The sequence below is a fragment of the Hesperophylax consimilis genome, chromosome 23 (assembly GCF_061612785.1).
Source record: "Hesperophylax consimilis isolate HC1 chromosome 23, BYU_Hcon_1.0, whole genome shotgun sequence".
NCBI lineage: Eukaryota > Metazoa > Arthropoda > Insecta > Trichoptera > Limnephilidae > Hesperophylax > Hesperophylax consimilis.
The window spans coordinates 30531154-30554770 of NC_142858.1; the positions used below are offsets into that span (position 1 = coordinate 30531154).

The following is a 23617-nucleotide window of genomic DNA, read 5'->3' on the forward strand; positions in this document are numbered from 1 at the left end:
AATATGTTTTATAAAAACAAATCGTTTTCGAATGTGTAACTAAATGTTTATAGCAATTGAACCAGCAACGGGAACAAAAACACCCAGAAGTAACTTGACGTGAGAACTTGTGACGTCACAATCTCGCCAGCCAATCGTGTCTCGTTTATTGGTTTATTGGAATTTTCATACAACTTTAATAGTGAAATAATTCATTTTAAACAAATTTTTGGTGGTTTCATGTACGATATTCACGTTTAGTTAAATTCTTTACACATATTAAATGCATTGAAAACACACTATATTACATACACTGCATGTACCCTATTGCGCTTGCACAGGACCGACCCCAGTTGTCCACTTAGTTGGCACATACTTCTCTGATACCCCCTTCTCTCTCAAAAAAACACTGAAAACGATTATACATATACATATTTATGGAAAAACAGAAGTTTCATAATGTGCAGGAAATATGTAATTGTTTAGGCTTTAGTTCCTACCAATAGTTCAAAATGCCGACCAATTGTACATTCCTCATATTGAAATGATTTAAAAATACATATGTGTATCCATTCTTCCTTAGAGCAATAAGTTTTACATACATACCTCATTTTAATTAGTAATTAGATGTTAGTGGCATGTTGTATAGGTAAATTAATATTATACTTGAACTTGTCTACACAGACTTGCCCTGGGGTAACTTCTTTCATGATTGCAGCTGTTATGCTAAAATTTGCTTGAAAAGAATTAAATCAAGCATCACCCATAGATACGCATGGCGGCTGTCGGGTTAAATTCTGCAAATATTTTTATTTTTATTATTGTGACATTCCACTTATAAATTTTTCACACAAATAATAAAAAATTGGATAATTTAAACAGCACTGTTTTCGTGATAAATTCACGGGTGCTTTACTATTAATATTCATTTAACACAACTATTGTGTAATGTTTGTGTTTTAACTTTGGGGCTTATTTGAGTTCTGATTGGTTTTGACTGATCACTAGACATCAGATTATATGCATTTGCGTAATTGAGCTGACGAGACTACGATCCTTGTGACCATTATATTCGCAATTTAAAATTATATTAACTGTAATTTCAACAGTTTATTGAATAATTAAATTGGCAATACAAGCCTCATTGTCTCGTTAGCTGAAATACGATAATGCATGTATGTAATCTTTGATTATTTACGAATAGTGACAATGAAAATTTCATTTCAAAATTAGTAGACATTGGTTCAAAATAGGGGACTATTTTTAATGTAATTCTGACGAGATTTAGAGAAATAACCTGTTAACATTGTGAATTTTATGTTGTACTTTCAATCAAATCATTATTATTTAGAATTTATTATTATTATCTAGTCTCTCAATAAGAGAATGTGCAATTATTTTCAATGATAAATATACTTCTTTTTTTGTTGAATTTTTAATCTTGTAAATTATTATTTTAAATACACAAATTGTGCAATTGTGTTATATTATTGATAAAAATAAAATTTTCGAAGATTAACTAACTTTCATTAATTCCTTATATATTGAATATAAAATGACAATGTAATATACCCAACAATGTATAATACAGGGTTTTCCAATAAGAGGTGTTATTTTGATATTCAATCGTAAAAGATCAATGGTTTCGTTGCTTGTGTGGCACGTAGCGCCGTCTTGTTGAAAGTAAATGTTGTCCAGATCAATACCATCCAATTCCGGCCATAAAAAATCATTAATCATCTCTCGATAGCGATCCATTCACCGTAACTGTTGCTCCAGCCTCATTTTCGAAAAAGTAAGGTCCAATGACTCCGCCGGACCATAAACCGCACCAAACAGTCACATGTTGAGGATAGAGAGGCTTTTCAACAATAACTCTTGGGTTTTCCGAGCCCCAGATGCGACAATTTTGCTTGTTGACGAAGCCACCGAGGTGGAAATGGGCCTCATCACTCAAGACGATTTGCATTTGATTCACTCAAGTGAATTTTAATAATTTAAATGCATTACTGAAGCGTGTATCGTTCCATTTTTATTAATGGCGTAGTTTCTACTTAACAAATGTCAAAAAATGACAGCTTCAAAAGTAATATCTACCGAAATAGCAGGCTATTCAATATAACACCTCTTATTGGAAAACCCTGTAGAAGGATTAGTCCCGATAATACTAAGCCATGTTGCTGAAAAGAGGCAGGGAACAACTTGCAACTAAATGAAGTCAATAAGATAAAACACATTAAAATCCCCAATTTGTGCTAGAGTTATAAACTAGCAAGAACAGTACGTATAACAGCGGTATCTCTCACTAAAGTGAAACAGTCGTCGTTAAGGACCTCCAAGGTCGAGGGGTTAGGATCACGACTAAGACGACAGCATAGGAGTTCTGAACTAGCAAGAACAGTTCTTCCAGCGGCATTTATCACTAAAGTGAAATAGTCTCGACTAGCATTCCAGAGGTATAGATACTGTCAGTATCGCCCTGGTGTAAGACACCATGAAGATTTGAAACATTCCTTGAAATGGCTTTAGCTGTGTTTGGTGAACAAATCTGAATAGCCACATACTTCCCCCCCTTCCTCCTCTCCATCTATTTCCCCTTCCCACTACCTTCCGCCTCACAACTTACCTCAATTGTCCATCCTTTTATACTTCAGTGGTCAACTTCTAATGTAATTTCTTTTTAAACTTAAGGATATTTTGGTTAAAAAAATAGCGTATCGGTAAAGGCAAATCATTTTTAAGAGGACACGATTGATAGTACTAAAGTTTTAAGAGGACACGATTGATAGTACTAAAGTTTTAAGAGGACACGATTGATAGTACTAAAGTTTTAAGAGGACACGATTGATAGTACTAAAGTTTTAAGAGGACACGATTGATAGTACTAAAGTTTTAAGAGGACACGATTGATAGTACTAAAGTTTTAAGAGGACACGATTGATAGTACTAAAGTTTTAAGAGGACACGATTGATAGTACCAAAGTTTAAAAAAAAAACTTCCAAATAGATTGGTACACCCTCCGCAGTCCCCTTTATAAGGCTGGGTTTACACTTGTAAGTAAAATTAACGACTTTCGTAAATTTTTGGAAAGTTACTCACAGGAGCGCTGACATATGCATCTAACTTATCGTAAATAATGCTCACGGAAGTTGTTTACTTCTCACAGAGACCGCTACACCAGTAATCCTATTTTGGCTTCCTGACAACAATGCGTTGCCGCCGACTTTGACAGCTGTCAGTTAGTAATATTTGATAACAGGGATTTGTTTATTTACGGTTAGATCATGGATCCCCATATAATACCCATTTCCGCACACCACGGATTGCCGCTGCGATAATATGCAAAGGCCCGCAGAGTGTGTTGGATTAGGAGTTGGCTTCAAAGAAGAAGTACTGATGGGGCTTCGTTTTGGATTCGTTTCGCTTTAACGGCAGAATTGAGGATCAACAAAAATTCTTTAATTTTATCCAAATTATAGCAACTGACTTCTAACACATATTGGAAATGATTGGACCGCTAATTAAAAAAGAATGATACTCGTTTTGGGAATGCTATTTCACCAGCTGAAAAAATAATGAGATTCCTGAGGCGTATGTGTGTAACACCATGTACGATCGTGTAAGAAATGCGAAGATCCGCAAAGAGTACAAGGCTGATGTAAGCGTAGTGAGTAAGATCAAGAAAGGGACGCTTAGATGGTTTGGGCATGTAGAGCGAATGAGCGAAGAAAGGAGTTTAAGAAGAATATACGATGCAAATGTGAATGGTAGCAGAAGTCGGGGACGCCCGAGGAAGACATGGCACGACCGAGTGAATCAGATACTTGAATCAGGCCATGTCAAGAGTGAGAATTTAAATTTTTAGGTATAATACTAGTAATAGTCAATCAAATTACAAAATTAAAAAAGAATTCAATAAAAAATATTTGTTTATTTTATCACAAAACTGTACAATACCTCTTCACAAAAATATTTCATAAACTTTTAAAAGCCCTTTGAAAATTGAGATTGTCTTATTATACAAATATTGTTTTACAAAATGTATTATTATTTATTTTCAAAATTACTAAGTTCATTAATGTTACGTACTTGAGGTGATTTTTAATAACTACATTTATATATTAAATTGTCCAATAGGTACATATATACTGTTAAAAATACTTGTAGCTTGAAAGAACTTCATAAAATAATTTTGAATGCAGGCGATATATAATTGGTTCGGAAACGAGATATGAATAGGGCGAACATAATATACATAACAGTTCTATTTATTTAAAGTCTTTGAATAGTTACATTAAATTAATGAAGTGTTGTTTATATTTAATCACTGTGTAGTTGTCATTTGTTCTTCGTCTTTGTTAAAGTCTAAGTTGTCAATTCCCATTTTGTCGGTCCTCGCCTCGGGCAGCGGCAGGTCTTCTTGATCGCTTTCCTTGTTTGCAACATCCACATACTTGTACTTCAGAGACATCAGCCAAAAGATGATCATATCAACAATCATAAGACCGGCAAACAGGAAGAATTCACTTGCCTGAAATAGTAGGAACATAACATATGAAAAAGACAATAAGCATTTTTGCATTCAAACTGTTTTTTCTACAGCTGGAAAATAGTTGCATTTGCACGGAAATTCGAAATAGAAAAGTTCTTCAAATTACTAAAACATTTAATTATTTCCTGTGCCTCAAGTAAACTGATAACTGAATATTTTTTATTTATTTAGGAGAAAACACAGATGCAGACGGTAATTAACAGGAGAATTTGCCTGCCGCATCCCATGTAACCATTTCTCAATAATTAACCATGAGCAGAAGACAAACAAACATTTACAAATATATGAGAGCAGTGTACTGATTGATGCGACGGTGAGTCCGCAGTGCCAGATGCGGTTACTAGTGGTGATGATGTAAGTACCTTCTTCACGCTGCAAACATTGCTGTTAGATTTATCATTGACTGATGCGAGTCTTTATACATGTATCAGAATGCACGGTGAGGATTCGTGCATCACGTGAATTTGCTTTAGGAGACTATTCGAAACTGTGAACATGAAAAGGTTTTAAGATGGTTTTCAGTATTTTATTAGTGAACTCACCTGACTGTCAAATCCTTTAGACTCGGCTACAATGACGACAATCAAGTTACCAAATGCAACCGTCAGCAGCCACCCGGCCGTGAGCACGGACTTCATGCTGCTGGGAGCTTGGGTGAAGGCAAATTCTAGTCCGGTGACAGAGAACATTACTTCGGCCATTGTTATGATAACGTACTGAGGGATGAGCAACATCATGTGAATGGAGTTGGGCTCGGCTATGATAGTTATAGAAGATGCCTACAAATAGAAAGTTTTATTTTTAAAACACCTTTCAAAATACCCAATAAATAATCAAGTCCCTCGACGTATTATTTCATAACAATTTATTATTTTATTTTAATAATTACAAATAACTCACAAGAATGATAAAGTTGCCTTTAAAATGGCATAATAGTTTAAAAGAAAAATTAGCATTCTGCATGAATACAAAACAAAAACTTTGAAAACCCTTTGAACACAAAAATAATTATTCTGTTAAGTATTTTGGTCCCAAATCCAAAATTAAGTTTTGTATAAAAAAGTCACTCTTAGGTTCGATTTATACAAAACGTTTGATAACGCCACAAAAACATTCAATTTGAATCTCTTTTAAATGAAATAAAGAGAGATTTAAAGTGAAAAGCTGTTTAATACTTACAGGAGACTTTCCTTCCTCCTTGTTCAACACAACCGTGTAAACACCACCGAGGTCAAACTTTTCATTCTTCCTCACAAGCGTTGTGCCGCTGTATATATCATAGGTCGCTGGTGCAATGTCGTATCTTCCCATGTCGGTGGAATTCATTGTTAAAACATTGTTACCAGTTGAAACATCTTTAAATATGGTATCTGCATTAAGAGTGTCTCCTCTGAAGTTTCGTAGTACCCTGAAAGAAATTGCAAGCATTACAAACGTGTGCGGTGTTTAGTGTTGAGGCCTTTCTACTTATGGACAAACACCTGAAGACCTACCTAACGGCTGGAAATCCTTTGGCAGTCTTGTCGCTGTCATCTTCAAATTGCACCAATTTCAATTGTTTAACACCACCAACTTCCTCTTCTTGGATAAAGTACGAAATAGATTTTTTGCTTTCCAATGTAAGAAAGCCGGAGGTAACACCGAAACCTCTACAGTTTTCACTTTCACTCTTTATGCTGTATGGGAACCGGTTTACGGACCTGATTGGCACATATTTATCTTCGAATGTTGCGAGATTATTGATTATAGTATTGTTGAAGAGCTCGTAGTCACCAACTTTTGAACCAGAGATGGTGAATTCACACATGTAACCATTGTAGATACGTAGCTGGCATTCTCCAGAAACCGGCAGTACTGGGTATGTTTTCTAAAACAAATGAAAATTCATAAATACACATAAGTATTGATAATAATGTTATTTATCATTGAAGGCAGACAAATAGATTTAACGGATAAAAACTCTAAAAACAAAAAATTCCAATAAATTACATGAAGGAAATTATTTTGTAATTAAGATATATTAATATTGTGAGAAATATCTTCCAAAAGCACATTAGGGGTTCAGTACTTTTAGAAGTATGTAAACTAAAGACTCCTGATTCGATTTTCGACAATTTTATTTTTATTTATTTAATTCTATGAGCCACCTAACAAAAGCCAGATTATTTTATTTTAAACAACGGTTTAAAATCAACCTTTAACTCGACCACAGCTTCTCTGTAATATTGGGTTGTGCCATGTAAAATGGGTTGACTGTAAGATGTAAGCTGTAAGCAATACCCTGCTAGTTGGAAATTAATACGCCAAAAACTTCTGCTTCCAAATTATTCAAGTACTTGTAATTGACTTTATTTAAACATCAGGTTTCTTTCAATTGGGCAAATACAAATTAATCCACAGATAATGATTACTTGCATTCACAAACATACAATATAAATATGTATTTTATTTTTGAATTTGCATCCAAACGTCAAGCGTTAACCCACCCAGTACTACATAAGCAAGAATCTCTCCATGTATTTAAAATATCTTATGTAAAACTTAATTAGGTACCTACTTCAAGTTCCAATTCTATAATAGCAGATATGATGAAAGCGACTGCAGCGAGAAGACCTCCGATTACCATCCTCTGGAGTGGTTTAGTTGCGAATCTGCACCAAGCCATTGCTGGATAAATTGCCTGTAATGTTTGGAAATACCATTGATTTTCATGTTTTTATAGGTTTATTGCGTGTTCATACATGTTATCATACAATTACTATAAATGGTAGATCTTCAATTGATCATTTTTGTAAAAATGTATATTTGTTTTATAATAAAAGTAATAACATATTAGCAATAGTGCTGTATTTATTATAGATCTCTTTTTGCACAGTTTAAAAATGAATAAATTAAGTGTTGCAATAATTTTAGTTAAAGTTAGTGTTGTATCTGGTTTATAAATATATTTGCAACGTACCCATTCGAACAACGGAATGAAAATCAGAATCAGCAACGGATTGACGACCTGCATCTGGTCAGGCTTGAGGATGAAGCTGCCAATTTCACCGTTCATTCTGGTTGCTTGGAAAGTCCACCGAGAACCCTGTGAAAGGATACAATTACATATTATGTTGGGGATTATTATCAGTTTCTATCGCCTCGTCATATGCAACGTCACACTGTCACCGAATCTTCCATTCTTGCTACATAGTCGGAGCCGTTCAAGTGGTAACAATCAGCTATGTTTATTGACTAGGTTGGATGAAATCACGCATGGAGTAACCTGTTGATCGAAGAGGGCCCAGAACACGGGCAGGGGGACGAAGAGCAGGAGCACCTTGAGGGTGGCCTTCACATCACTGATCATGGAGGCAGTAAATGTATTGGTAAGGTTGGATGAAATCACGCATGGGGTAACCTGTTGATCGAAGAGGGCCCAGAACACGGGCAGGGGGACGAAGAGCAGGAGCACCTTGAGGGTGGCCTTCACGTCACTGATCATGGAGGCAGTAAATGTATTGGTAAGGTTGGATGAAATCACGCATGGGGTAACCTGTTGATCGAAGAGGGCCCAGAACACGGGCAGGGGGACGAAGAGCAGGAGCACCTTGAGGGTGGCCTTCACGTCACTGATCATGGAGGCAGTAAATTTATTGGTTAGGTTGGATGAAATCACGCATGGGGTAACCTGTTGATCGAAGAGGGCCCAGAACACGGGCAGGGGGACGAAGAGCAGGAGCACCTTGAGGGTGGCCTTCACGTCACTGATCATGGAGGCAGTAAATGTATTGGTAAGGTTGGATGAAATCACGCATGGGATAACCTGTTGATCGAAGAGGGCCCAGAACACGGGCAGGGGGACGAAGAGCAGGAGCACCTTGAGGGTGGCCTTCACGTCACTGATCATGGAGGCAGTAAATTTATCATCAGCATAGTCTAGCCAGTGTTCCTTCTTGTCGGTCTTCTTTATCTTGCTTCTGCGGGAAACGGCGTGCTAGAAGCCAAATAATCATTTGTATATTAGTGTGGCTTTGACGGAATGGCATAACTTAATCCAGAAGAGCACAGAGATTGGCTGATGATCATAATATTATTGATATTATAAAAGTGATTAAAAATAAACTAGAAATAAGTTCATTTAAAATAATTGTAATTTTAAAAATATAAAAATATATATATAATTTTTCTTTTTCAATTAAAAAACACATTTTTTGTTGTTATTTCCACTTAGCTGGTTTTGAACCCGATTCTGCACCCACAGTGAAAGTTTTTTTTATGTTCTTCTGCCGCGGAGTTTATTGAATAATGTGAAAGTCGGTGTAGACGTAATGTTGATTGTTTTCCTTACCCCAATGCATTTTGAAACATCTACCAGAACGTTGCCTTGCGGTTCTTTGATTACGTACAGGAACTTTCCCAATACAAAGACAACTAGAAAAAGTAAAAAACCAAATCATTATATAGGTTCAGAAAAAAATGCTTCAAACCTTCGTTCACTAATTTCTAGAATTGTTCACTCGATGATAATGCTTTTATTTTGCTCACCGATAGAAACCAGCATAAGAATTCCGGGGACTCCAAAGGCCAGGGAAAAGCAGTCTTCCTCGTCGAAGCAATGCACATCAGCTCTGAGTATAGGGGTGATGAAGGTGGAGATCAGACTGCCGGCGTTGATGGAGAAGTAGAAGAGTGAGAAGAAGGTGGCTAGTTGCGCCACCTGCTGCGGCAGCTTGAACTGGTCCCCCCCGAAGGCCGACACGTTGGGCTTTATGCCGCCCGTTCCCATCGCCACTAGCAACAGTCCTATCATCGTGAATGCCCTGAGAATAAATTACGTATTTCATGCTCTGTTTCATTTAACTCTTATATCTATTACATTATCTACAGATTATTTAATTGCTTACGTTTGAGGTATACCAAGAGGCGGGATCGCTGTTATAGAGATCAGGATGTTTCCAAGTGCGTAAACTATTGACAGGTAGAATATCGTTCTAGAAAACAAAGAATTAATATTAAGTCAATAAAATTACATATATATATTAACGCTGCTTATGTTTCATTTCAAACGATCGGTCGCTCGTAACTCATCAACAGGTGACAACAGACAATATTAGGTGCTCAGCACATCCATTTCATCATATCAATTTTAGAGAATAATATCATAAACTTCTAATTTACACATAACTTAAAACAGGCATATATTAAAACGATTGAATAATGTTCTAAAAAGGCCATGATACCTTGACTTAAATATGGTTAATTAAAATCTCTGAGGTGAGAACCGAACTGAATAATGAGGCCTTATCCCAGAAATTCGAGTCGAAAATAGTTAAATTGAGTTTTGGCTGATCCGTTGAAGAGTTAGCACTCAATAATGCACACTTAGTAAACTTGTCCGATATGCAATAGCACCAAATACACACTTTGTAGACTAGTAATAAAGTAATTTTTCGAATACACACTTTGTAGACCTGTACTAAATACACACATTGTTGACTTGTACTATAGCAATTCTACAGAATGTTCACTTTATATACTTGTAATTTAAGCTATACTTCCGAATACATACATTGTAGACGTGTACTACAAGCAATACTACCCAATGCACACTTTGTAGACTTGTAATACCGTTTTACTGAGTAGCCTACACCACAGGTTCATCCTCGGTGTCAACAGATCCTAAAAACGGCCCTGCTACTCGCGTACATTAATATACTACTAGCAGTTAAAAACCAGCGAGGCGGGTTTTTTGCTGCTAGGCCCTGCGGGCGGCACTTGGTTAAGTGATACTAACAACAGTTACATTTCATAGCTACATATAAGGTCATTCACAGAGAGAGGTGAGTATATATTGTAAATAGATTATTACAATATAGCGCCCCTGAGGTGATATTTATTTATTTATTTATTTATTTATTTATTTACGGACAAATAGTCCATTAACAACATATTAATTACACGAATAAGTTTTATAAACAGAGATGACAGTGAAAGGAGAGCATATATAAATGAGGAGCGAAGACAATAACAATGACAATAATAATATAAAAGTAAGAATGGGAGATAATAATAAGTCAAAGCATGAAGATGGTTCAAAGGGCATTAGAAATTAGACATTGCGTATTGACTGTCGAAAGTCATTTAGGCATATACCACAAAATTCAATGCTTTGACTTGACAGTGAGTTGACAAGTCTCGACATTCTGGACAAAGGAGAATGGTATCCATAATTGGTAGAATGTTGATTGACGAACAGCAATTCATTATTTCGGAGTCTACGGGAAGGGATGTTGAATTGGATAAGTTGCAACAAAGCAGGTGAGTCTGTAATACCATTGATAATCTTAAATATGCAAATCAGATCAGTGTCCCTTCTACGTTTCTCCAAAGAAGAAATGTTTAAAGTTTGTTCAACTTCATCATATGAGTACTCTCCTCTTTCAAGACCCAACCTCCAAGCGATTCCTCGTAGGAAGCGATGTTGTACGGATTCTATGTTACAGATGTGGACAGCATAGTAAGGAGACCAAATAACACTAGCGTATTCAAGGTGAGGGCGAACTAACGAGCAGTAAAGAGTTTTAAGGGTACTTATATGTTTAAAGTCAGAGGTTATTCTATGAACGAAGCCAAGTAGTTTAAGTGATTTGTTAACAATGTTGTTAATGTGCTCACGGAAAGAAAGTTTGCAGTCTAGAGTGACCCCAAGATCCTTGATAGATGTTACAGTAGATAAACAAACATTGTTTAATTTATAATCAAACTGAATAGGTTTTTTGGTTCTATAAAAGGACAAAATTTTACATTTATCAACATTAAGTTCCATGCAGTTTATTTTGCACCAATTATTAAACGAGTCAATATCACGTTGAAAATGTAAGCAGTCAAGGTAGGATTTAATTATCTGAAGAATCTTATTATCATCCGCAAAAAGCCAGAAGCGTGTATGAGAAAAAACTTTGGTGATATCGTTAATAAAAAGGTTGAAGAGAAGCGGGGCCAAATGAGCTCCTTGGGGAACGCCGGACGTTACGTCAATGTTAAAGGATTCAAAGTTGTTTATTTTAACCCTTTGTTTTCTATCGCTCAAGTAAGAGCGAAAGAATGATAACAACGGGTTTCTAATGCCTATAGCATAAAGTTTGGCCATGAGAATCGAGTGATTTACTTTATCAAAGGCTTTGGAGAAATCAGTATAGAGTACGTCAACCTGAGTGTTGTCTTCCAAGGCTTTAACAATGGTATTTGTAAAGGACAATAAATTAGTTGTTGTAGATTTCGCCGATCTAAATCCATGCTGTTCATCAATCAGAACATTTTTGAATATAGGAGTGATTTTCTTTGTAATTATCGACTCAAATATTTTTGGAATACAAGATATAATTGATATTGGTCTGTAATTTTCAATGTTTGACTTGTTCCCGGACTTAAAAATGGGTCGAATATATGAAATTTTCCATGAATCAGCAAATGTTCCAGATGAGAGTGATAAGTTGTACAACATACAAATTGGGTTAGATAATGAATATTTACATTCTTTTAGCAAGATTTCTGGAATGCCATCAGGTCCGGTACTTTTTTTGTTAGAAAGTTTACTTAAAGATTGGTAAACCTCTACAAGTGAGATTTGGCAATCATTCAAGTCAATGTTGTAGTCATAGTTGAGTGGAGGGATGTTGCATGAGGCACCAGAATATACAGAGGAGAAGTGTTTAGCAAAAAGGTTGGCGATGTCAAGACCGTTAGTAGCATGAGTTTCATTATAGTGCATACTAGAAGGAAGATCATTATCAGTATGCTTTTGCGCAACAAATTGCCAAAATTGTTTAGGGTTTTGCAGTAATTTTGACTCAGTAACTTCTACATAAGATTTATAGCATTTGGCTGATTCGATTTTGGACAGTTCCCTTAAATGAGAAAATTTTCGATACAAGTTTAAGTTGCCAGTGTCTTTAAATAGCTTATGAGTTTTCTTTTTTTCAATTATTAACTGTTTGAGTTTTGAGCTAAACCAATTTGGAAACTTGGGTTGATAGTAACATCCCTTAGGAACAAACAAATCTATAGCGCGTGAGACGCATTCATTAAATTTAAATACAGCGTCATTAATATCAGATTTTAAAAATAGTACTGACCAATTAATCTGGGAAAGAAATTTGTTCATATTAGAGTAGTCACCATTAAGATATTTGTAGTGATAAGAGGCACTTGGTTTCAAAGAATCTAATTGGAAGAAATTAGTGATGTTAATAGAGAGAGGTGGATGATATTTATCTATAGGTAACAAAGAGACATCAGCTTCACTTACTATGATATTTGGTATGCTAGAAAAAATTAAATCTAGGCAAGAACCTAGATAGTTAGTGACTGGATTTATTTGAAACAGATTCAAGTAGGCAAAAAAATTTACAATTTCAGTAGCTTATCTCACAAAAGCGGCGCTATAAAAATTGTCCAATATAAAATTAAAAAAAGGGAAAATATTTAAAAGAGAGTTTATTAAAAAAAAATCTTGTTATTATATCTGCTTTTATATTAACATGTTTTCTAATTTCTAAAAATATAAATTATTTATTATCCTGTGTGAAGTATTTTAAGACTATATAATTTTGAAATTTTAGAAATAAGAAAACATGTCAATATAAAATCAGATATAATAAATAAGCAAAAAAAAATTATAAACCCTCCTTTAAATATTTTCCCACTCAACTGGTCTTCCCGTCTAACGATATTGTAATTCCTGATTCTGATAAACTCCGCCCACTCTTACCCCTCCCCCCTACTTCCACTTCTTTTTTCCAATTGTAATCTATATTTAATTTTTGACTTCAATGTATACTTACTCCTGATGAGGTGAACTTCGTTCATGTAGCATGTAGAGGTTTTTTTTTTAAATTTATTTATTTATCTATCAATATAAAGGTTTTTACTTGTATTTATCGACATCTGTCTCACTAGGGTACACCTGTGTCGAGACAGACGTATACAGATACTTATAGAATATTTACATGCATGACTAAATCAAAATCAAAGTACAAACTACAAAGTTGTATACATTTTAAATTATGGAGTCAATAGATAGGTAATAGAAAGAGTAGGTACAGGTATGACAATATTGTAAATATATATGTAATATGAATGCATTTAATTGGAGGACGTAGTTACCAGAGATGTGCAAAATGGGTACCCAAAACCATTTGAAATGCAAAATGGAAATGGGTCAAAACTTTTCCATTTGAAAATGCAAAATGCAAAATGGTTTTTAGAAAAGCATTTCAAATGCAAAATGCAAAATACCTATTTTCAAAATGCATTGAAAATGCAAAATGGTTTCTCAGGTCAAACAATTGAAATAATTATAGAATTTTTAAACAATTTTGTCATGGACATCAATGTAGAACAAACATATTACATGATGGTAAATCCAAAAACACCCGGACTACAGATTATGAAACCACAAAAAGTTTGCGCGGGACTAATGTTGCCAACGTAAAAACATGGAAACTGCTATCTAACATTTAATATTACAGCGTCATGGCCCCATGTTCAGTATTTGAATCAGTATTTTTTGTAATGGTATCACTCAATTGTCAGGGCTCCTACCAGGGAGCAACTTGACAAATGGAAATTATCTCTCATAGCGAGGTTGAGGAACAACTGATATTTGGGGCTTATGAAAAAAAGATGAGTGGAGATAGTAGGAAGAATGTTGCAAAAAAGCATTTAAAATGGAAAATGCATTGAGAAAAGCATTTAAAATGCAAAATGCAAAATGGTTTTTAGAAAAGCATTTAAACTGCAAAATGGAAAATACCCATTTTGCATTTCCATTTGAAATGGATTTATTTGAAATAAAGCACATCTCTGGTAGTTACAAAGGGTTTTTTATAAAATTATTGATTCTACTAATTTATTTAGTATTTGAATTGTTGTTATTGTTTACGTGTAATTTGGTTTACAGATGTTTGCGATAATGGGACGCCCAATACTTGTTATCCATTTCTTTATTTCATGTTTGAATTTGGTTATTGACTCTGTTTGTCTAATCGTGGTTGGTAGTGTATTGTACAGTTTGCAAGCTGTGTATTTAAAATGTTTTTGCCCAAAGGTGGTTCTAGCAAAAGGAGTTTGGAGAAGTTCTTTATTTTTGGCTCGGGTATTGTGTATCGTTTGAGTTGGTTTGTATAGTGTTTTGCTGTTTTGGTGTAAATTAATCAAGATAGATCTTGCAAAGAGCTGTTTTATGTCCATAACGTTGATTAAAGATAGCAAGATAAAGTTGTATTGAAGATAGTATCAGTGTTGGTAGAAAGAGGGAGTTTGAGAATTATTTTTTGTGCTTTAATAATGGGGTCGAGGCGCACTAGAAGAAGTATTACCCCAAGGCAAAATTCCATATTCTATGTGTGATTGGCATAGTGAGAAATATACTGATTTTAAAAGTTTAAGGTCAAGGAAATTACGTGTTTGTTTGAAGAAGTAAATAGATTTACGAATTTTGTTTGTAATGTTATAGATATGTTGTTTCCAATTTAGGTGTGTGTCAAAGGTTAGTCCTAGATATTTGATATTGGTTGCTTGTTCTAGGTATGGGCAGTCACAATTCCGGTCAAGGGGAGAATTTTTGCAAACGTGTATTTTTAGAGTTAGGTGTGACATTGGGATATTGGTGAGACTAAACAGTAAGTATTTTGTTTTAGGTGCATTCAGAGTTAGTGAATTAGAGTCGAGCCACTGTTTTACCTTTTGAATTCCTTCCTCCGCTTTGGCGTATACGGTAGTCCATTCTTTCGATTGGAATAGTAGGACTGTGTCATCGGCAAAACTGACAATAGTGGCATCGATATCAAGGTTACATAACTCATTAATATATATCAGGAAGAGAGTTGGACCTAAAACACTGCCTTGTGGGACACCGTAACTAATTGGCAGATTCTGACTCTTAGTTGTTCTGATTTTAACGCATTGTGATCTGCCAGATAAGAAGCTAGAGAGAAGGTCTAATTCCTTATTTCTAATACCTATATCGAACATTTTGCGTTCTAATTTGCTATGTGAGATTGTATCAAATGCTTTGCAAAGGTCGAGGAATACCGACAGACATTTCGAGCCCTTATCCAGATGGCCAGAGATATAGTCAGTAATCGTGGCTAACCGTTGTATGTAATAAAGTGATGTAAACAAAGTTATTTATGTTTTAATAAAATAAATAATGCCATCACAAAGTGATCAGCTTCCAGAAGAAATCTTCTTATTAAACGCTTGTTAATGGTCAAGTAATTTTGTGTATTGTTAGCTGCATATTTAAATATTCGCGCCAGTTTCATTTAAGTTAATATTTAATTTAAGTATTCGCGTCATTTGGTTCGTCTTAAACCGCCAGAGGGGCAGAGTGGTCGAATTTTGCCTGCAGACCCTCTATTCGGGATTTACCCGAAGCATACGATTTGAATTCGACCAATCAGAGTAACCTATCTGAACCTTGAATCTTTGTTAACTTATCTGAACAAAATATCTTTGTTAACCTATGTGAACACTGGTGACCGGATAAATCATCGCAATGATAATTCATCACATGTTTAAAAAGTTATATAAAATCGTGGAAAGTGATGAAACAAAAACTTTATTAACTGGGTTAAGTAGGTTAGGTTAGGTTATTTTTTTTCAACTCTTTAATAACTTTATATCACTTTTTAAAAGTGTGTTGAATTATCACTGTGTTGAGTTATCATGAAACCCTGAACACTGTATCTTTATAAAAAAGGATTCTTGTATGTTTTGTTTGTCTATTGTAATCTTATTTTTATTACTTCTTGTATTTGTTCTAAATTATGCAGCAGCTAACTAACCGTCTCGACGTTTCCCGCAGGGGTAGGCAGAGAGGACGTACAGCCAAACAACTCGATGTTGACACCCACTTCTTGCCTCATTCACATTCATATATCGGCCCGACTCAAGTATCCGATTCTCCTTTCTTCGCTCATTCGCTCTCATGACCAACCATCTAAGTCCCTTTATTAATCTTACTCACTACCCTTAAATCAGACTTGCAATCTTTGCGGATCTCCACATTTCTCACACGATCATACATGGTTTTACCACACATACGCCCCAAGGATCTAATTTCTAGAGAATTCAGTCTGCAACATGTATAAATACCACTTGTACCTAAGTAAAAGCTCCAAGACATCGCAAAGAGTTTGCACGAGGCTCCGAAAGCTTAAAATCATTTTACATAACTAGCAGATAAATCCGCTTTTCTTTGGTAGTTTCTTGCTACCAGCCCTCCAGGCGACAGGCGACCAATTAAGGGTTTCGCCCTTCAGTAGACTATCAACTGTCGATACACGATGAATTCTTCTCTCCTCTTCGGGATCATTGCCTTATTTGTAACAAGGAATAGTAAATTTGAAATATGAGGACATGTGTCTTAATGACAATATAGAAATACAGGACACGTTATTGTCATTCAAATCGAACAAAAAAATATGCACAGTTACGAAAATGATAGCCATTCAAAGAATATTCATATACGAATGAAATGGATATATGAACGGCCCGCTAAAGTATGTCCACTGGACCTAATTCAGTGAAACTACGAGCGCCATCTCAGAAACGTATCATCACGCTATTAATTCATCAAAGACAGATCAATAAAAAAATTACACATTTCGAACAATGCATTATTATCTAACTAATTAATAATAATTTTAATACAATTTCCATTTTTCATACAGTACAATAGTTTTCAAAATCAGGTGAACAGAGTAAAGTTCCTCTTGTTTTAAAGGTTAAGTGTGCGAAATTTCATCATACTTGCAATAAAACTGTATACACATTAAATCCACGCCGCCCGCCCGTGCATTCGGTAGTATTTCTGATAGTACAAGTCTGTCAGGCTAATGAAATTAAAGTTAAATTTTTTATATTATATGTACCTTATCTCAAACCCTATTATCCAAAATGATGACACTTAAATTCAAAGCAAATCTGAGTTGTAGAGGTCATTGAACCAGAGTTTCAGACACACTATTAACAGTATTTTTTTTTTATTATTCCCGTCTACGGTGATGATGATAAGGCTAACTTAGGATACAAAGATAATAATATCGGATTATTGTAACATTACAAAATACTGCAAGTTCAGCGTTGTTATATTGTTACACCGGGTATAAGCAAAAACTCCAAAATATGTAGTTTTTAATTTCATTAAATATATAAGAACCTTTTAAAATGTTTTGGTTGGACCTAATAAGTTATTTGTTTAACACATGGTAAATAGGTAACTTACTTAAATCGGCCAAGCCAACTGTCTGCCATTATGGCACCGAATACGGGAAAGAAGTACACGAACATGGTGAACACATGGTAAATAGGTAACTTACTTAAATCGGCCAAGCCAACTGTCTGCCATTATGGCACCGAATACGGGAAAGAAGTACACGAACATGGTGAACACATGGTAAATAGGTAACTTACTTAAATCGGCCAAGCCAACTGTCTGCCATTATGGCACCGAATACGGGAAAGAAGTACACGAACATGGTGAACACATGGTAAATAGGTAACTTACTTAAATCGGCCAAGCCAACTGTCTGCCATTATGGCACCGAATACGGGAAAGAAGTACACGAACATGGTGAACACATGGTAAATAACAATGGAGTCATCCTCGTTGAAACCCAATTTATCCTTCAGGTAAATAACCAAGATCGCTGGAAAGAAAAAAAATAAGAATATTAATATGTATTTTTAATTCTGTCTTGATACTAATATAGAACGTATTAATAACAATATTATTATGTATTTAGTATGTATGCACGGACATTGTAATATAATATTGGGTGTATCAGGAAAAACCCGAGAAGTTAAAACGTACATGACATTTTGGTGGTATCCGTTGATTTCTTCATTTATTTTTATTAACCTAAAAACATTAACCATTCGTAATGATTAACCCGGAGAGTCATTAGATCGCTTTTGGGAACCGCTCGTATGGTCTTACAGAAATCATATTTGCCTTACTTTCAAGGTGAAAAACATTAACTAAACGGTGTTAGAAAGAGAAATAACACGCTTTATGTTCATATCCCGACGTTTATCGCAGAATAATTATAAATTATAATAATAGCTCCAAGGGTTCCAAGGAACCAAACGTTCCGCCCGCAAGTTGAGAAAAAAAGACATTTGTGAATATTTTATTAATAATTTTGATATTAAACGTCAAAAAAGTGAGATGTTTACAATACATTTATCTTGTGAAATAAGCGAGGTGGCAATAATGTTTACAATACTTGTAGTCTTGTGAAATATGTGTTTTTTTAATCAGTAATTGTAGTTGTTTTTTATCAGTGTTTAGACGAAAGGTGGGTCATTTTTACAACTTTTTTTATGTTTGGCTATAAATTTTTTATAGATCCTAAATGATGCGTTTATTTCTAATAATAATAAGCATAATTCATCACCTTTCCAAAACAGTTTTGAGTTACAAATTCTTTAAGAAATAAAAGGTGAATATGAGACCTGAGGGTTAAGAAAACAGTAAGTGGACTGAGGGAAGGGCAGTTACTAGACCGAGTTATCAGTGACTTTGACAGTATTTGGTTAAACCAGTACCAGTTTCGCCTCTGTAAGAAGTGTGTCAACCGAAGCCGAGCCGGTTTATAAGACTATTAATAGGTACCATCTATACGACAGAAACACAGGCAAACAAATATTAATATATAATAGGCGATTAAAAAGTTTCTCTAATTCCCACCACTATAGGCGAATGTAATCTAGCTATTTTGACATTTTATAATACCCGAGTAACTGTATAACTTTATGTAGTCCAATTAAATGACCTTTAACATTAAGTAGACAGTAGGTTTTTAACAAGGGTTCCAGTACTTCAAGTGGAAGTTTTTTCTAGATTTCCTCCGGAGTCGTTCTCCTTACTAACGATAGTGATTCAGTCGTTTACAGAAGACAGGAAACTATGTCTTGCAATTGAAATCCTTCTCGACGGCGTTCTTCTTCAACTTACATGAATTTGATATTTGAATATACGAAATTGTTTACCAACGCCTAAACCAAATCAAAGATCTAGGGTTATTTACGAGCGCATCATACAAATTTCACAACGCATAAATCCTGAAGTTATTATATAACATACTGGTCTTAAGTGTATCTCAGTCAAACATTCATAAATCAAAGAGTTTTTCCACTCTATAGACGTTATCCTTGGTTGTACCCATCTATTTATATTATTATATAACATACTGGTCTTAAGTGTATCTCAGTCAAACATTCATAAATCAAAGAGTTTTTCCACTCTATAGACGTTATCCTTGGTTGTACCCATCTATTTATATTATTATATAACATACTGGTCTTAAGTGTATCTCAGTCAAACATTCATAAATCAAAGAGTTTTTCCACTCTATAGACGTTATCCTTGGTTGTACCCATCTATTTATATTATTATATAACATACTGGTCTTAAGTGTATCTCAGTCAAACATTCATAAATCAAAGAGTTTTTCCACTCTATAGACGTTATCCTTGGTTGTACCCATCTAATATGTATATCTAACAACAAGATAAATAGTAATAATCTCACCATAACTTCTTCTACTGTAGGGCTAGCCGCACCAATTTATTTATGAATTCTTCTGTGGGGAGACATGTTTTTAATGTCCTATAACGCATTTACAGGGTGTTTGGAGTTGTAAATATATTGTACGAACGATACAATTATAACGATTTAGATCCAAATCTGTAATGTTAAAAAATGGCACAAATTTGATAATAAGGCGGTTACTAATTAGATTCTTACAGGCCCATTTAACGTTGGTTTGGAAAAACCGGCCTTGAGCCTGGTTTAAGACTATTTTAACCAAACCAACGCCATGGAAATAAGTCAGCTTTTTCACTGTTCTGACCTTAAGCGCTGCGTAATATTAAAATTATGTTTTTAATAAGGCTGTTAATGAATAAATTATAGATATTTTCTATTAACATGATTGATTTGCCATTTTTACATCGCTAGAACAATGGGTAGGTATTACAATAATGATCTACTATCTAGTGGGTAGATACTATTCTATACTATAATGTTAGCAAAGATGTATTTATTTGATGAATGATTGATTTGATGGGCTGGATAACAAAATACCCAATGACTAGGCACGATATAAACTCATATCTCCTTTTTTATTAATAATAATATTATTACGTAAACACGATGACTAATTAGGAAACTTCCAATTAGCAAAAATCACGCCGTTGTTGAATAACAAACATATACATTCGCGGTTTTGGGGTCTGGTGGTTAGTGCAAACGATCGCATTCATCATTAAAAATTATCGCATAATGAATATTTTGTAAGAAATAATAGGGACATACTAGATATCTGCCAACATACTATGTAGATACTACTATATACAATATTTAAACAGCTACCAAACGCACTCCTAAAATGTCGCACAAGGATTACAGAACTTATAGAACTCGACTGTAGTGTGTTCCCCGTTGGGGTAGGCAGAGGGGACTGACCGCTAAACAACTCGGTCTCGGCACACACTCCTTGTCTCATTCACATCCCTACATCGTCTCATACATAATCTACTGTTACACAAGCTCCCGTATTTGGTTCACTCGATCGTGTCATGACTATCATATCTTCCTCAGGCATCCCCAACTTGTTTAATGTATTTAATCAATAATCACGTACGATGAATTAATAAATATTAATCTGTCAACTTATATATTGTCCATGATGGAATGTAGCGCTACATCCGGCCCCTCATACCTTCTGGAATGAACTCGTGTTACGTCATAAATTATATGTGTAGTGTATAACTTTATGTTTTCCGTGAACACATTTTTTAAAATTACAAATTATAATTTCCCTCTGGAAACGTAACTTCTATTTTTTTGAACCACTTACCTCTGTAATAATTGGCATCCATAACAAGATGAAACCCATTAAAGAGGCTCCCCAATCCGGAAATTAGGTAATATGAACTACTGGATACCTTGTTTGTTAGGTACAAATTCAAATTCAGATTTTGGGGCTATTGGAATTCAATCCAGAAGATAGTAAAAACATATTTCGTTAAAAAACTGTATTTTATGTTGAGAACCTTCTTGTATAACTTTACCTGTCTATTCTATGGTTGGGTTTGTATTTTGACCGATCAGATAGTTTCTGTTTGACTGTACTGTACATTGTGTGTGTTGTATGGTTGTAAAAAATGTAATAAAAGTGTTCTGTAATCTCAACTCTTAAAATGATCAAATGTCATATTGAAATTTCAACCAAAATCGGTGATGCCAGAGTATTGACAAGTTTTAATTAAATCCCTACACTAATTGATAAACTGTAAATATAAAATAATAAGTCAAAGTTCTTACTTCGCATTCCATAGTAAGAGAATCGCTCGCAGAATTCATTTGTGATAATGAATCCGATCGCTTTGGGGTAGGGGTATTTCTGAAACAAAATGATAAAATTAGTATTCCAGTCGCTGCATTTTCTTCTTGAATTTCCATTCCATTGAATTTCCTTTGGGACTCCTAACCGCGTTAACCATTACGCTCGGTCTCTTCTTGCTATAAATTAGATTCATACGAGCAATTGTGTCATGTCTTCCTAGGACCTTTCTACCACTCTCCTTACACTCCTATCTTCTACACTTAAAGTAACTTTAGTCCATTATACCAACATTGTGTTGTTATTTGTTCATAGATATATAGTTCGACAGGGCAGCAAGAAAAAAATAAAGTAAATTGCAGCAAAGTGATTAGTAAATAGTCATTGCTTATTTTGTACCAATCTACACAAATTTAATTTTGACCACTCGGTAAAACCAATACAGAAATTAATATTAAGATTATTATATATTTCCTGTACCTATAAGGATTTGAAAGAAAATGGATGTAGCCTATTTTCACACAATAAATTATTGTATATTAAAAGAACTTTCAACATGCTCACAGGGCAATGTAATTGATTTTTAATTCAAGAAAGAATTTCGTTGTTTGTAAATGTTTTATTAGTTTCACCGTAAGTAAGATCAAATCGACCTCACTTCGGGACTTGACACGCTTCTATCGTTAATTCTTCGAATAAATAAATTGATAACTGAATCACCAAGCGTCATTTTCAGAAATGTGTCTGCAAATAGAAATTTGTTATTGCAATCGGAACGCGAGAATGGTTTCCCTTGGACTGCGTCAATAAATAAGTCCGCAAGTCGATGTTAAGTTACGTTCAGAACACACGACTGGTTTTAAATTGTGAATTAATATGTATACGAGTCAACCAAACTCAAATTATAATAATTATAAGAAAAAGTGAATTGGTTTTCCTGCATGTTGCAACATAAAGATTTTTATGATTATTGTAATCTCTTAATATTTCTAGTTGCTTAATATCTCTTCCTAGCCATAGATGCTCGTAAATCTTTACCTTTGCATCCTATAAACAATTTTATCCGTTAACATTTGCGCAATTACCAATTCTAATATTACAAACTAAACATCGTGATAATAATCGGTAATGTTCCGAAACAATAAATAAAAAGCACGAAGAAAACAATGTATTTTATTTAACTGATTTAAAAATATAAAACCTCTCTCACGTTCTGGATATAGTTTGTATTTATTAATAGTGCTCGCGGGCCGCACATTCCGCACCCCTGGTTTAGTGGGTAAAACCCGCGGCAGTCAAAATATATTGACCTTCCATACAGTGGAAAATTATTGCTTTACAACCTACCTATTACATCGCTCTTCGGATGATTTTTCACAAAAATGGCATTAAACAAATTATTATTATTATTATGTATTTGTATATTTGCACAGTAAAATTTTGTCTCTGACCTTCCGAATTCTTGCACTCCATTGTTGTGCAAATGCCGGAAAAAGTTATTTATTTTTTACTGAATTTATAAATTAAAATTTTTTAATATTATTTTTGTTTATTATTTAAATACTGTGATGTGATAATCATCAGTACTGAATAAAAACGGGTAATACACAATGACAAGTAATTCAATTTAATTCGCACTAATCAGTATCCCTCGACTTGGGATATTCTTGAGCAGGTCATATTATA

General features: G+C 34.5%; 1 protein-coding gene across 3 annotated transcripts in view; it reads right to left on the reverse strand.

Moving 5' to 3' along the window:
- Positions 1-3951: 3951 nt before the first annotated feature.
- LOC149412567 (peptide transporter family 1-like) overlaps positions 3952-23617 on the reverse strand; it is a 64774-nt gene continuing 45108 nt past the window's right edge. For 2 of the 3 annotated variants that reach the window (XM_089646012.1, XM_089646013.1), the window contains 12 exons: positions 21913-21991; positions 18088-18229; positions 9419-9505; positions 9060-9334; positions 8863-8945; positions 7933-8508; positions 7492-7617; positions 7090-7212; positions 6026-6399; positions 5712-5940; positions 5075-5311; positions 3952-4511 (listed from right to left, as the gene is read on the reverse strand). In XM_089646012.1, the coding sequence (XP_089502138.1) occupies positions 4305-4511; positions 5075-5311; positions 5712-5940; positions 6026-6399; positions 7090-7212; positions 7492-7617; positions 7933-8508; positions 8863-8945; positions 9060-9334; positions 9419-9505; positions 18088-18229; positions 21913-21991 (2538 nt within the window). In that variant the 3' untranslated portion in view covers positions 3952-4304. Of the gene's footprint in view, positions 4512-5074; positions 5312-5711; positions 5941-6025; positions 6400-7089; positions 7213-7491; positions 7618-7932; positions 8509-8862; positions 8946-9059; positions 9335-9418; positions 9506-17805; positions 17884-18087; positions 18230-21912; positions 21992-23617 lie in introns of those variants that run through there. The other variant, XM_089646014.1, reaches the window with a different exon arrangement.